The sequence below is a fragment of the Phaseolus vulgaris genome, chromosome 3 (genome assembly GCF_051622355.1).
Source record: "Phaseolus vulgaris cultivar YP4 chromosome 3, ASM5162235v1, whole genome shotgun sequence".
Classification (NCBI taxonomy): domain Eukaryota; kingdom Viridiplantae; phylum Streptophyta; class Magnoliopsida; order Fabales; family Fabaceae; genus Phaseolus; species Phaseolus vulgaris.
The window spans coordinates 34,177,381-34,193,248 of NC_143500.1; the positions used below are offsets into that span (position 1 = coordinate 34,177,381).

The 15,868-nt window shown below is 29.5% G+C and overlaps 1 protein-coding gene across 1 annotated transcript; it reads right to left on the reverse strand.

Annotated features, from left to right (window-relative positions):
- Nucleotides 1-2,653: 2,653 nt before the first annotated feature.
- Nucleotides 2,654-9,117, reverse strand: FAB1 (fatty acid biosynthesis 1). The gene is made up of 14 exons (XM_068607626.2): nucleotides 8,275-9,117; nucleotides 6,792-6,997; nucleotides 6,509-6,712; nucleotides 6,277-6,387; nucleotides 6,065-6,160; nucleotides 5,884-5,929; nucleotides 5,720-5,799; nucleotides 4,985-5,053; nucleotides 4,618-4,702; nucleotides 3,832-3,986; nucleotides 3,471-3,551; nucleotides 3,330-3,389; nucleotides 3,081-3,233; nucleotides 2,654-2,988 (listed from the first exon to the last, which is right to left on the reverse strand). Exons 1-13 carry the CDS (start codon nucleotides 8,432-8,434, stop codon nucleotides 3,117-3,119), a joined length of 1,470 nt encoding a protein of 489 aa, XP_068463727.1. The 5' UTR covers nucleotides 8,435-9,117; the 3' UTR covers nucleotides 2,654-2,988; nucleotides 3,081-3,116.
- Between the last annotated feature and the right edge of the window lie 6,751 nt (nucleotides 9,118-15,868).

A 15,868-nucleotide genomic window follows, 5' to 3' on the forward strand; every position in this document is an offset into this window, starting at 1 on the left:
TCTTCAAAATAATCAATAAAGCGTTAAAGAAACACATTAATCTTTTTTGGTTCCCATGTCATTGTTCTTTCAGAAAGCGCTAAATGTGTTTTTCATTCTATTGATACTATTCAGTTAAAAAAAGTGAAATGAATAGTTATGGGAATCTGTGTGAAATGAATATATATAGGAATCTATTTGAAATTAGGTATATTATTCCTAGACTCTAACCATTTCAGAAAGAAAAATTATACTTTGAAAATTCAAATAGTTGTATACGATGTGTTAGTTTAAAAAAAATATATATAATAAAAGATAAATTTATAAATTAAATAATTAATAATAGTATTAGGAGTTATGCTTTGATAATTAAATTGTATATGGCAGTTTTAAAAAAATATAATAAAAAATAAATTTATATTAAATAATATAAACATAATTAAAATAGTAATATTAGAAGTTATAGAGTAAATTTTTTTAAAAATGATTATCAATATTATGATTGTTTCAGAAAAATTGCTCTTCTATTTATTTTTTTCTAAAGATGGAATATCTATGGTTTGTACATAAAAAATACTAAGGTATGCATAAACTATTCTTCTATTATAAATTATAATATATAAGTTGATGGTGAAATTTTTGTTTCTATTGCATACTTTCAATATTTATTTTCTTTCAACAAACAATGCCAAATGTAGTGAACTATTCTAGTGGGAGCAATATCAAATGGAATCTTGTCGGTATTCAAATTCTGGAGTTATTTCAATAAGGACTTTTTATAGTGGATGTGTTTGCAGAGAAATATTAAGAATATAAAGTTAGAGATAACACTTTGAACCTCTATCCTTTATTTGTATTATTTTGTCCAATGAAAACGTGCATGGATTAATTCAAAGAATATTGATTAAACTTAAATATTCCATGATAAAAACGTGTGTTTATATGAGTGGTGTAAATAATAAATAAGATTGTTGTATTGAAAGCAAGGAAATAATAACAAAGAATAAAAGAGTTAAGTTAGAGAAAGGGGTACAAATAGTGTTAAGAGAGACTTCCCTTTAATCTATACCCTTCAACCATGTTCTGTCTTCAATCTCCCACGGTAACAATTGAGCATCTCAACACAACAATTACACTATTAGGTACTATTTCATGACCAGGTAACATTAAAATCACTAATGGAGTAGTTACGCCATCAATTAAATAATAAGATAATGAGATTAGTAATTAAGACCCATCTACCAAAATACCACTCAAGAATAAATATAATGAATCTAAAGTAGGTATCATTTATTAATGATCAAATTATTATTATTATTATTATTCCAACTTCTCAATTGTCTTAAATTCAACCTTCTCTTCCATTCTTTGGGAAGCCTTGAGAAATTCAAACTAGTTAAGAACAATGTACAAGTTCTATGTAGGATTTTCTTTGAGGTAAGTTATACTTTATCTCTTCAATTAAAATTATGATTTCCTCCTTTTAGGTATTGTTAATGCATGTTAGGTTTATTTGATTTAAGTTTATTAAATTGTTGATATTTAAGGTAAAATTCGTTAAAGTAATATAAGAGGTTTCTTAAGTGATTTGGTTTTCTTCTCCCCAAATTCTAAAGGATTTTTTAGAGTAAAGTTGATATTTGTTTGAAATGTACAAAACAATAATTGTATGGTATATGCATATAAGATTAGTAGATAATTTGAGTGTTAATTTATAGTATGTAAAATTATACCAAGTTACTTAGATGATGAGAAGATAGTATTAACTAATAAATTTTGAAGTATTAGTGCATATATGGATAGAAGTTTACTTACTTAAGGAATAAGTGAAAATTCATCTTAAGAACGATTGAGTTTATATCAGGTGTTAAATATATTCCTTATAACAAGTTAGTTGAATAATATTTTCAAGTAAAGTTCTTCTCTTTTTTAAGTAAAGTAAAGACTAAATTAAGATTTCTAAAACTAAAATTCTTCGTTTAAGCGATAAAATTTTGTTTAAAAGAATCTCATCACTTAAGTTCGTCATTAAAAAAAATAAAATATGATTAGTTGCTCATAGGATATTTTTTACTTGTTTAAATCTTTGTTAACAGTTTGTTTGCATCATCTTACTATAAAGTAGGTGGGAGTGGACTTTGATACACCTAAAGTATTTATAATTTTAAATAAAAGATAAACTTTATGTTAATAACTTAGTATTTATTATTTTTTTAGTAAAAATATAATAATTAATTTAGGTATTTTAGAAAGAAAAAACTCATTCGGTTACTAAAGGAGGTTTACAGAAAAAAGAAATTTATGAAAAGGATCATATAAATGGATGAAGAAATTGCAAAATAACAAATAAAGTGTAAACAATGTAATTTCATAGTAAATAAAATTATTCATAACAATACAAGTTCATAATAAAAATAAGCAACACAGCTATATAAACTGGTTAAAAACGAATATTATATATATATAACTTTTAATTCATCGACTGCAGTTCCAATGTTACTGCACGGATTACCCACCAATCTTGTCAATAATTAATCTCTACAACCAACGTATTTGTATGGTATTAATGTTTTGAATTTGTACAAAATATAAATAATAGTATCTTGAATATTTTGATTTGATTTGAATTGTAATTGATATTTTGAAAAATTATAAAGATTAAGTAACAAATAAATGAGAAAACGGAGGAATGGCATGATGGTGTATTTGTTTGTACATGGGAATGAAACAAAAGAAGAGTGTATCCCATAAAAAAGGTTGTTAAACGGTTACATCAAAAGTGGGTCAACTCCTACTCTAACCGCGACTCACTCACTCTCTTCCACCAGACCAGACCAGGAGCACCGGATAATCTATCAACTCTCATATTCTTTAGGCACACAAACCCATCCCAACAACAAACATTTTTTCTCAACGATTTCCCCTCCAACCAAGTAATCCACACCGCATATATTCTCACCCAACCAAACGCAGGAGTTAGTATGCAATAACTGTCTGGGTACTCAGTAACTGCAACCACACAAAAAACAAACTTAACTCTGCAGCAGAGAGAGAGAGAGAGAGACAGACAGATCCTTTTATAACTGAGATATAAACCTTACCTAATAATAAGAAAGTAGTTCCCTATGAAATCTGTTTCACTTGAAGGGTGCAAATATGATCGAAGAATTGTGACCCCCAAAACCAAATGAATTTGATAAGGCTGCCTTGATATCCAGTCTCTCTTTCTTTGAGCCAACAAGCACTCTAGCATCCTTTGTTTTTCATTTGACCAAATTAGATAATTGTGTTATAAATAACGTGGCAACACAATTTTAAGTAAAAGGGTTGTTGCAATAGGTAACACTTACCACTCCTTTATCTGGGTTTTCTAGGTTGATATTGGGATGAACCCACCCTCTCTTAATTGCCTGCATTGAGCAAAAATAAAGCTTTGAAATATATTTAGTGTTGAAAATTTAGCTACTACACAAGTGATTACGAGTTTTAACCTGTACTGTGGCTACAGCTTCCACACCACCAGCTGCCCCTAGTAGATGACCAATCATGGATTTTGTAGAATTCACTTTTAACTGTATTATGATAAATAACAGCATTAATAAAGACAATTTTGAAAAAAGGAAACCATAATTACCTTTTAATTGGCTAGAATGAGAACAATAGCAATAATATCATGTAAAGAGAAATGTTCAATAACTATTTTGGTCCGTATACTTGCTCAAACCTTACATTTTTACATGTTGTAGTCTCTACCCAATTCATTTTCGTCCCTATAGTACAAAATTATATGGACTAAAACAGATTAAAAGTGTAAGTGTACCAAATGGGTTATCAAACCAAAGCGAAATTTACCTCAGGGTTTTGACCAAAACAATGTATTAGAGCTTGATACTCTTTAAGATCTCCAGCTGGTGTGGATGTGGCATGTGCATTTATGTAATTCACATCCTCTTTTGATATTCCAGACTGAGCTAATGCCTTTTCAATGCAAAGTATAACACCAGCCCCTGTTTAAGATGGAACAAATAAAACGTTAAGTGCAATCGTAACTCTCGAATGATCTGCAGGGACACAAGTGGATCATTTTTTCGAAGAAAAATTCATAATATTAAAAAGCTATATCAACATGAACCTAAAAAGTTAAATCTAACTCCAGAACCATAAAGAAAATGAAGCAGGATATATTTCATCTTTCACTATTCTGGTATTGTCATGATAAAAGAGAGTAATTACATTCCAATGTTTGGGGATGATAGGAAGACAGATTATTGACCGTTTCAATCACACTGAGAATTTTAAAGCACTAATTTTAAACATTCAAACTGAAATGCTTCAGAATTAGCAGCTTAGGCATCTATTTGAGTGTTTAAATAATTCAACTGAAATGCTTCAGAATTAGCAGTTTAGCATTCATACGAGTGAAAGTGCTGAAACATAGCATGAATCAATAAAAGCTAGCCTAAATCATAAAATAACTCACAACAGTTAAGCAAGAATATTTCAACCAAGAGGAAAACATCAACAAAAATCTAAATTGTGTGAACTCTTTTTGAAAACACATGTGTGAGCATGTCTTACTTCAAAGTTTTGTCCCAATATTATATGAATACAAAGAGCTTTTAGCATTTAACATTTTACCATCAGGACGTGGCTCAGTCACATGATATGCATCACAGGTGAAACTTCCACCAAGGAATTCAGCATATATGTTTGCACCTCTTTTCTGCAATGTAAAATAAAAAATTATACACAAAAAGTTACGTATATGTATTGCCAAAGGTGATGTATGCATTTAATTTTGTGATAATATACACGTCAAATAAAGATTGGGAGAGAATTAGTTGTAGGAAGTGGTAATGACAAGTTTGAAGAACAGTCCTAACAAAAGATAGAACTGATGCATCAAGAGTTCTTATACTGTTGAAAGGAACAGAAGTATAAAGGTAAATCCTAATATAAGGAATAGATTTTTTGTACTCAAATTATTATATCCAATTAGTAGTACCTTAGCATGCTCCAGTTCTTCTAAGAGCAAAACTCCAGCCCCTTCTCCCATGACAAATCCATCGCGGTTCTGTAATATCATAACCACAAGTGGATGGTTAGTAACAAAAGCGCACATCAAGAAGGAAAGCTTAAGCACTTAAACCAAAACTGCAAGCACTGCAATTTATTAAAAAAGCAAAGGCTATTCACCCAGTCTCTACATATCATAATTGGAAAAAAGTAGGCTGGTAAAAAATATAGAGGGTAATGAATCCTCATTATGTAGAAAGGCTGTCTGATCTCATCATTTTAGCATATTCGAAATGGTGATTCCCTTAAATAAATCATGTGCTGAACTAGAAAGCACAAATATGACCATTAATAAAAATCAGGCATAATACAGCTATAATATAGCAAAAATTAGAAATCTTAACTTGCGAAAGATGATTCATGTTTTCAAATAAACAAGTCATTATAGACAATAATACAATGTTAAACTCTATCAAATTATTATGATATTTCAATTGTATTGTTATAAAAGTTTAACAATAAAAGAAAAAAGTGCAACTAAAAGAATTTAGAGTGTCCATGCTGTTTCTAACAAAGCTTTGAAACAGCTCAGCCAAGTGTCAGTGCTTCTTAGCTGCCGAACACAATCTAATCATTTTATTTTATTTTGAAAAATCCAAGGTTCGGTTGATGAACTCATGAATCATTGCAATTTACAACAGTTTTAGTAAAGTTATAATATTACAATGTCCCAAGGGCGTGAAGCTTTGGTAGGATCGGTATTCCTTTGTGAGAGTGCTCTGCAGGCCACAAAGCCTCCCAAACCTGCACCAATGATTGCTGGATTAATAGTGTTCATGGCAAGATAATTCCACACAAGCCATGAAAGAAAGAGTGACAAAATAATACCAATTGGTATAATCGCAGCATCTGAGCCACCACAAAGCATCACATCCTGCAGACAAATTTCATATTTACTAAATTTGTTAACACCTTTTGACATAATGAGAACATCATTAAACCAATTTTTTTGTCCAACAAAGAAACAGTAAGGGAAAATATGGGAAATCTAAAATAGCAAAATACTTACAGCTTCACCCCTAATGATATGGTTTGCTGCATTCAATATACAGAAGTTACTTGTAGCACAAGCAGTAGAAATAGAATAATTAGGGCCCATCCATCCCTGCAATCCATAAAATAAATCATTCCTTGAAAGCTTCAGACAATGTGGACATAAAAAAGAACAAGCTGGTGACAAAAAAAGTCAAGACACTGTGTCCAAAGATCTTTTAAACAGACCAGATCCATAGCAAGCATGGCAGAACCCATATTTGTTGTTGCAAAAGGTACACAAAAAGGATTCATCTTCTTATACGAGATTCGTAAAGCTTCAATGGCATCATTGAAAACCTGTTTAATACACAACACCAGCAGGGGTCACAATATGTTAAAGATGTTATGATGCTTCTACATAAAAATCATACTAGTGAATGTCACAAAAGTAAATTATTATCAGGTATTGAATCTCAACCTTCATGCCACCCATTGCCGAGCCAATCAGAACTCCACACTTTTCTTTATTTAACTCATCCATTAAATCTTCAGTAATTCCAGCATCAACCAAGGCTTTTTTGCCAGCTGTCAGCATATAGAGCATAAATTTATCCATTCTCTTTGAAAGCTTTGGTGCTACCCAGCCATCAGTTGAGAAAGACTTGATTTCACCAGCAATCCTCTGCAAACAGATAATATTTGAGAACAAAATCTACAGCAGCAACCAACAGAAAATACAATTTGAGTAAAATGTAACCTACAGTTGGATATTCTGCACAATCAAATGTTTCAATCTCGCTTATGCCACTAACACCATTGAGCAAATTATTGTAGAAGGTATCTGGATCATGCCCAAGTGGTGTAACCACTCCCAATCCTGTCACAACTACTCGCCTTTGCTTCGTAGGAGGTTTTTTTATTGTCGTGACCTCTTGGGTAGGTTGTAAAGCTACAGCCATTGTTTTACCTTGAAATTCACAATTCCAATTGCATAGGTCACCACTCAACAATTATAAGATGACATATGAATCATGGGACATAAAATAATGCTCAAAATTTGGATTCCTTCTATCTACATCACCACAACTTCAAAGTTCAAAATCACCAGCACATGCCTACCATTCAAGAAAGTAGATGCCTACCACTTGAAAAATTGTATCTTCTAATTGTAAAGAAACCTTAATCCTAAAGGTGCATATGAATGTTAGGCAGGAAATACAACCACCAGCAAAGACTAAAACCTCTTCAAGTTTTAAGTGAACTGTATTACAAAAATGTTATTAAACATCATGATATAGAAGCAGGCCTAAATTTCCATCCGGTGTTTAGAATTTTTAAATATTAATAATTATAATAATAATAATAAAAGAGATGGCTGAACCAGCCCATCCCTATATGAATCAGCATAGACATAAACATGTCCAAACTCGAGAAAGTTTAAAATACAAAAGAACAAGGTGCCAAACCATTTGCCATGCAGTTTCTCCCACATCTATTTTCCATCCATACCATAGGAACAAAGACTCGTTCATTGTCCCCTCGTGTTTTAACATACCACAACTAATATTATAAAGGCATTAATTAAACACGTCACAATTTTTTCACTCATATATGTATGGAAAGTGCCCAAAGAAAAACTACGCCAAAGAGGTGCCCATACATGGGGCGATACTTTCAACTTTTGGCACATGAACACTTCACCGCAACTGGTATTTCAGGAAAAAAGAAAAAAAGAAGAAAAACCATAACTGCCTTTTCATATTTAAAGTAATGCTCCGTACACACACACAAAGACACGATGAACAATCTCCATGATATTGCAATGACAACAAAAAACCATAATTACAAGATTGATTAATTAATCAATAAGTAAAGAAAATTTGGGAATGGTTTTCACCCGTGCCCGTACGATAAACACTGGAGGCAAATTAGTGAAGTGACGCGCGAGTATCCAGTGCTAACCTAACCAAATAATTTCCCTCAAGCAACATAGCAGGTACCAGACACCCTTCGAAAATTCAACCGGAATCAAATAAGCCAACAGCCCCACTTAATTAAAAAACAAAAACAAAGATCCAAAATGAAAACACAAACTCCACCAAACAATAAAAATAAATAAATTAACAAGACAGGGTTGAGTTCACGAAAGCAGAGCCAGATTCAACGTTAAAGATTGAGGTGAGAATCGAGAATCTGAGAAATCGCGAGAAAATCTAAAGACGAGATTTGAATAGAAGGAAATACCAGAATGAGCGGATCCAGAAAGAGAGAATTGGGAAGTGCGGGACTTCTTGGAGGAGCGGAACATTGCTTGAGGGGTTCTGGTGCGGTCGGCGTCGCACGTGACTGACATGCAAGCCGCGACGAGCCACGTGCAGAGGGAGGAGGTGGTGGTCGAAGCCATCAACGAAATCCAACGGTTATGTGTGGTCGCGAACGAAAGAACGAACGAACGAGTGAGGCTAATCAACAACAATAACAACAACAGCACCGAGTAGAAACGACGAAACACGCATACACATCAAACTCAAGTGACGCGTCGTTTTGGTTCCAAAGGGATTATTACTGTTAAATATAGTTGTTATTATTGAGATTGAGATTGAGATTGAAGAGAAGCTCCAGTGTTCACAAAATGCATTTCCGTCTCTCTCTTTCTCTTTCTCTCTCTCTCTCTCTCTCTCTCTCTCTCTCTCACTCTCTCTCCAACACGATGCTGAGTTTCTGCAATCTCAGTTGTTCCTGCTGAAATGCGCCCTCTCCCTCCTCTAATACTCCTTCTCTCTCTAATGTCACTCACAAATAATAATAATAATCACTTTTTTTAAGAGCTTGTATTTTACTTTATTACTCTCACTATTTGCTTCCATAAAGATTTCTATATTCAAATAATCACCTTAAATTTTATAGGTAAGTAATTAGTAAAAGAAATTATATCCACAACCACAATATACTGCCGTCACACTATAAAAATTGATAAACCCTAATAATAACATTCTTCTTCACTAATTTTTATTTCAATTTTATTGAATAGATAATTATTAAATGTAGAGAGAATCTCGCCAAAATTGATTGTTTCCAATCGATTTTAAGTAATAATAATAAAAGAATGTTGTTAGTATATTTGGTGAATTTAAAATAAAATTACGCAATATTTTTCTTTTTTGTGATTGGTGCTGGTTATGCTGTGTTTGGATTCGTATTTGGTCTCGAATATGCTGGGGAGTGCAATGAAGTGGCGTTATTTACTTTGTTTCTGCTGTTTTATTTAAAGGGCTGTGTTTGGTTTTACTTTTTAAAATTATCTTGAATCATTTTTTATTTTTTATAATTAAAATATCTATCTTAATTGATTCCTTAATTTTTTATTTAATTATTAATATAATTATTCTGATTATGTATGGAGCATGGTCCAGTGAAATTGATGACCCAAACAAAGAAGGGTTCCTTTACCGTCCCTAGCAAGGGGTTTCAGTATAAACTTTCATCCCTTTAGAAACAAAAATAAATAAAACGAATTCAATTTTCTAAATTCCTTTAATTTTATCATTAGATTATACATCTTATTTTCTTCGACTATTACTTTCCACTTCCGTCAATCTCATTCTTTTGGGAATGCATTTCAATCACCGCCCAATAATTCTTTGACTATATACTCCACTCACATTAAAATCAATCAATTTTCTCTTATTATCTCATTTTCTATTCCCCTTAATTTCTTTAATTATCTTAAAAGATATTATATCAACACTTCTACACATTATATTAACTTTTCAAGATTTAAAAAGTGTTACACTATAAAAAAATATAATTTTATAAATTATTAAAAAATAAACTTAAATTTAATTCAATTTTATAGAATCAGTAGAATTTACATTTAATTATAACATATAATTTTTTTAATCGATGTAAATTTTTTCAACTAAAGCTCATAAAAAATGTTAATATAATTATTCTATTTTTTTCAAAAATTATCAAAGTCTCCCATTATATAAATAAAAGTATTATCTAAGTCTCCTATTATATAAATATTCTACATTTGTGTGTATATAGACATTATGAATTTGTCTTACCATGAATTTTCTCATGAAATCACGATTGTTCATACTAAACATACTATGAAAAATGAGAGGAAATACGGTAAAGTTGAAAATAGTGACATCTTATTTTGTTTTATGCTAAAATTTAAATGCGTGTGTTTATTAATAATTTAAAATGGTAAAAAAAAGTACTACCTTTTAAGATTAATAAAATAAAAAGGACAACATTCATAATATTTTGATTTTTTATTAAATCTATATTTTATTAACTGATTTTTTAATTCATATAAAAATAAATTATTATTTTTTTATATTTGATTTCAAAGTAAGTAAATATTATTTGATAGAGTAAAATAATATTTTATAACTAAATACATTTTCTCTTTGATAACCACAAATAAGGATGGTAATGCGGGCTACTCCACCTTGTATAGGCCCATTCCGCATTTGACTTGTAAAATATGGGTTGGGTTGGTTCGTCCTGTGCAAAGAGTGCAGCCTCCTTTCACTGACACGTCTCACATAAAAAGGTAGCTTGTGGGCTTGGGGAACAATCTGCATAAAAAAATAAAATTTTATTATATAAAAACATATTTTGGTTGTTGAAAAATTAAAAATTTATTCCTGTTTCAATTAATCTAATTAAGATAAAAATATAAATTCTGTTAGAATATTTGATTAAAAATAATTAAAGTTTTATTTTACATCTATTTTTTCTATATATATGTATCTAAATATATTAGAGTATCTTATAAAAGTTTTGATACAAAGTATTTTATATTATTTTTTTTATTAATAAATTTTAAATATAAGACTTTACTTAAAACTAAATTCACTTTCATTTTTAATATTAATTCCTTTAGATGATTAAAATAAAATATTTATTTTTTATATTAAATTTAATTTTTAAAATAAAATAAAGATAACACTGTAATAATAGATTAGTGAATTATGATTTAATTTTTTATTTATTTATACAGATGAACGAGTTAACCCAAAATTATCAACGAGTTAACCCGTAATATTTCGTATAACACTTATGGAAACAACCTAAACAAGCAGACTATATTAATGAACTCATTCCACACTTTCCTATCCCAGGCTGCAAGGCCTAATCACAAATCAAATCTTTAAATTTTCAGTTCGTTTTTCCACTGAATGATTGTATCAGAGAGTGCCAATAATATGATGATAGAGTGTGAATCAGTTCTTATTCATTATTAAAATTTTAATTAGAGTAATCTGTTATCTTCTTTCTTAAATATTAAGTTTTCTTCATTTTTATTTTATTTTAGTTGCATGCAGGAGGTTTTTGTTGCCGTATGTAAAATTAAAGTTAAATAAATTAATTTTTGAAATTTATGTTAAACAAGATTTGTAATTATACATTTGATTAATCAGATATTTTGAGAGGAAGTTATGACTCCCCTAACTTTTAAAGTTGAGTTGAATTTTGGATTGATGAGTGATGTATATGAGAAAAAATAGCATTGGTCCCAAATGTACAAATTTGTTAGTTGTATGAAATAATGCAAGGATATGAAAACTTTTGATTTTTGATTTAAAAAATAAATAAATAAATAATATATATATATATATATATATATATTAATTAGTGGTAAGTGACTTGAATTATATACAATTTGATTAATTTAGATTATGAGAAAGTTATGTTGTCTTTTGATTTGAAGTAGTAATTTTGAATTAATATAGTGATATATGAGTTTTAAATTAATATTGTAAAGTTAAATAAGGTTTTCAACTTCCTCATATTGTTTGAATTGTTAGAATATGTTTTTGTTGATTTTTTAGTTGTTACCTAATTTTATTTTTGGCATTTTACTACTCAAGAAAAATAAATAAAAAAGACAATATTTTTTTAGTGTTTTTTTTAAGAGATAACTATCGTTTAAGCGAAACTTCGAGAAAGAATAAAAGAGAACAAACTTTTCTATGATGCATTTTCACTAAAGCTAGGGATTATTGCTCAGACTAAAGATTCTTGTTCAAGCAAGAGATTCTTATAGAAACTAATTCTTCTTTTTTGGTTAAATTTTACTTAAGTGAGAATTGTATCACTCAAACTACATTTATATTATGAAATTGATATTTTTTAATTTGATAAATTATATTTGCATATTTACATAACATATGAAGATATTTAAAGATGTTATTTTATTATTGATTGTTATTTAAAGATGTTATTTTATTATTGATGTCATATATGATATGTTTTAATGATGATAGGTTATGAAGCATGAAATTCGATTAACACTACTAAAAAAATCATTAAATAAAAATCAATTATAAAAACAAAAATAATTAGTTGTTATATTTACTAAATTATATATTATTTTATAGACTAGAACAATATTGATATATAAATTAGTTTTTAAATTAATAAACTAGTTTATAAATTAGTATCAAATTAGTTAATTGGGTAGCTAATTAGATATCAATTTAGAAAATAATTTATAAATTTTATTAATAATAAAAACTACTTTAGATACCAAAAAAAAATTAATCTCTAAAATCGTATCTAATTTAGTCAATATAGTGATTAATTATTTTTAGTCTCTAAAATTAGTTTTTATTTAATGATTTTCTTATAATGTAATGATACGTTGTGTATATGAATATGTGATAATAATGTGATGTTTTGCATAGTCACTAGTTACCAATATGGTTGAGATGTGATGTACGAACTAAAATGAGATGTTCATTGGTAAAAATTACTTTGTCATTCAAGGTTGTAAGAAGCTAAATATATTGTTGGATTTTTCGAGAGGTATTTAGATGTGTTAGTTTTTATATCCACCCTTAATATTGATATTCTTGAAGAAGTTATCTTTATTCAATGTTATGTTTGGTTTGATTTATGATAAATAATTGTTAACATTATTTATGTATTTAATTATGTTATATCATTTTTGAAATATTAGTTCATATTTTATTCTCTCGTGTTCTACATGTGATTTTGCTATATTATAACATCAGACAATACTTTAACTTAAACAAAAATAGTTCTGATAGATAAGGGTATCAGATGATAAATTCACTGGAGTGACTCAAATGATATTTCGCTTAACGTATCTGCTTTCATTGAGCGATGATATCAAATAAGCACTCATTAGAGTGACCTAGATTATTCTTCCACTTAAACACAACTACTTTCACAAGTGAAGGTATAAGACGAAGTACTCACTAGAGTGACTTAGACAATACTCTAACTTAGCAACTTAGGCAATACTTTAACTTAACAACTTAGACAAACATTCGTTTGGGTGTGTTTGCTTTTGTTGAGCAATGGTATCAAATGAAACCTTCACTAGAGTGTCTCAATGGATAGTCTCACTTGGCAACTTAGACGAACCTTTTGCACTAGCACATAGATCCTTCTAGAAAATAAAATATTTATCTCTTGAACTTTGAATCGAATCCCCTCTCTAGTTTCATAAGATTATTCCTCCCTAAATACAATTGCAAGGATCGAGAAAATTAGTCTTAGAGTAGAAGTGGTACAATTTAAAATGACACCTGAATATTTTATTATTAAAGTGAGAAGACTATATAAATTGAAATTCAGTTATTCAGGTTTCATTTTAAAAGAACCATCATCTCTCTTAAAAGTCATTTTTCCTTTCCTCTGCATTCTTTCTAAGATTTTGACCTTCTTGCTTATCAGTTTGACAATCAAAGTTCTTCATTGGACTCCTGACAATGAACTCTACAAGATTGCCCGATCAAAAACTTAGATAAAGAAAGTTCATTTTTGGCTCATTTTTCTTGAGTTAGTTTTGATCTGGTTAGGTTTGCCTTTAATTTAAGCTTGCACGTGATGATTTTTTCTTCAGAAGTAGTATCTGTTAGCTCAACGTCCTAGTGATACAATTAGATTTTTTATAGACTCTGTGGTGCAGGTTAAGCTACCCTTGAGTTTTTAGTAGGTTTGAAGCTCTTAGTGAGCATTTGCTCAAGTTCAAGTAAGGGAAGCTAGTCTTATTCTTTTCAATAGCCCTAAGTTAAAAGATCTGGATGTGAAGGTGACGTGGTCACCAATTCCAATTTTGCTTGCAGGATTTTTTTTAAGAGTAAATTAATATATTGACTGAAATGGTTAATTTAAATATTATATATTGATTTTAAAGTGAATATATTATTGAAAGTGTTTGTGATTGAGAATTGAAAGTGTTAGAATGGTAATATAAATTAGTTGAATTGAGTTTGAATAATTTGTTGAATTACATAAAATGTGATGTTTGAAGAGAATTGATTGTTTGGTTTTAGATGATTATTGATTTAGAGTGCATATATGAGGGCGAACTGTCAATTGAATGTGTAGATTTATAAAATTATAAGTTGAATGAAATTTTATTAGTTCAGAATAGGTTTTTGCATATTTTACTACATATCTCGCTCAGGCGAGAATTATCCGCTCATACGAGATAATTCTTGCTCAAACGAGAACAAAATGAAAAGATGAGGTGCTCTCGAGTCCGTTTTCACTTAAGTGAGAAGAAATCTCGTCCAGGCAAGACCTGAGATGAAATTTTGGGTGTTCTTGGGTTCAATATCGCTCAAGCAAGAGACTTTTCACTTTAGCGATACTCTTTCTCGCTCAAGCAAGATGATTTTCGCTTAAGTTAGACTCTATGTAAAAAAAACACCTAGAACTGAATTTTTTTATCTTTGGTTTAAAAAGGTTAGTTTATTTCTATTCTGTAGTTTTACTTATAAATTATGTAAAAAAAAAATAAATTATGTATAATTAATTGAAAAATCCTTTGATTAGATATTTATGTGATTAATGGATGAATTTTTGTATGGTTTGAAATTATAAGTTTTGGTATGATTTAATTGTGTGATTTTGGATATTGTGAGATGTGGAATATGAATCTTAATCAAAACATAGTATTTTCAGGAAAGAAAATATCGTGGTAAGATTTTTTTAGGATGTGCATAACTAGGGATTCGTCTAGAAGGAGATATCCTGACTCTCCTGAGATAATGAAATCATATAGATGAAGTTATTCAGGTGGTGACAGTCGAATGAGGTTCATATGAATGGGTAAGTTGTTTGAAAGATAACTAACTTGACCTGTTATATGAGTTAACCCTGTCATACTAGGAGATAGATGATATTGAGATTTTTTATGCGCATAGCTGTGTGGATTTCACAGTGAGATAGTATGAGAGGTGCATATCTCTGAGTCTAAGTTAATGCACGAGTCTTCCGAAAGTAGAGTCAAATGTCTATGTGCTGTGAGTCAGTAGAAGTTTGACATGAGAAATATGAACTTTGAATGTGGATAAACACTTGATAGTTACGTGGAAATGCATGAAAATTGATGGCTTTATGCGGATATTTAAAGTTATAATTATATTAAAAGTTTTAAAAATGGCTAGCTTACCTTTTGCTTTATTTTGTGGTTGTTTTCTTTAATTTGTGATGATTGTGTATTTACATGGGAGTGGATGATGTTACAAGTGATAGAACTCCTCATAGAGAAGCTGGATAATAAAAATGTTTATTTTTTTTAAATATTTGTTTTAATTTTATGTAAATATTTAAAGTCATATGAAAAGGGATATATTTTAAAATACTATATAAAAGTGTTGTAAACATATTTGTATTGTGTTTATATATTTATTTTGATATGTAGATTTTGTTTATTAGATATGGAAAAATATAGGGATGTTACAACAAAGAAATTAACTTCAAGACTTTTTAAGTAGAATGAAGACTCTGATTAAACAAATAAGAAAGAATTATAATTCAACATACAGTGCAAAAACTTTTG

Bases quoted from the DNA above. Each gene is read 5' to 3' on its own strand.
- FAB1 (XM_068607626.2), bottom strand. From the start codon at position 8,434: ATGGCTTCGACCACCACCTCCTCCCTCTGCACGTGGCTCGTCGCGGCT. The intron at 3,390-3,470 runs GTTAAAACTCGT...TGCTCAATGCAG, and splicing joins AAGCTGTAGCCACAGTACAG to GCAATTAAGAGAGGGTGGGT. The intron at 3,234-3,329 runs GTAAGTGTTACC...TGAAAAACAAAG, and splicing joins AAAACCCAGATAAAGGAGTG to GATGCTAGAGTGCTTGTTGG.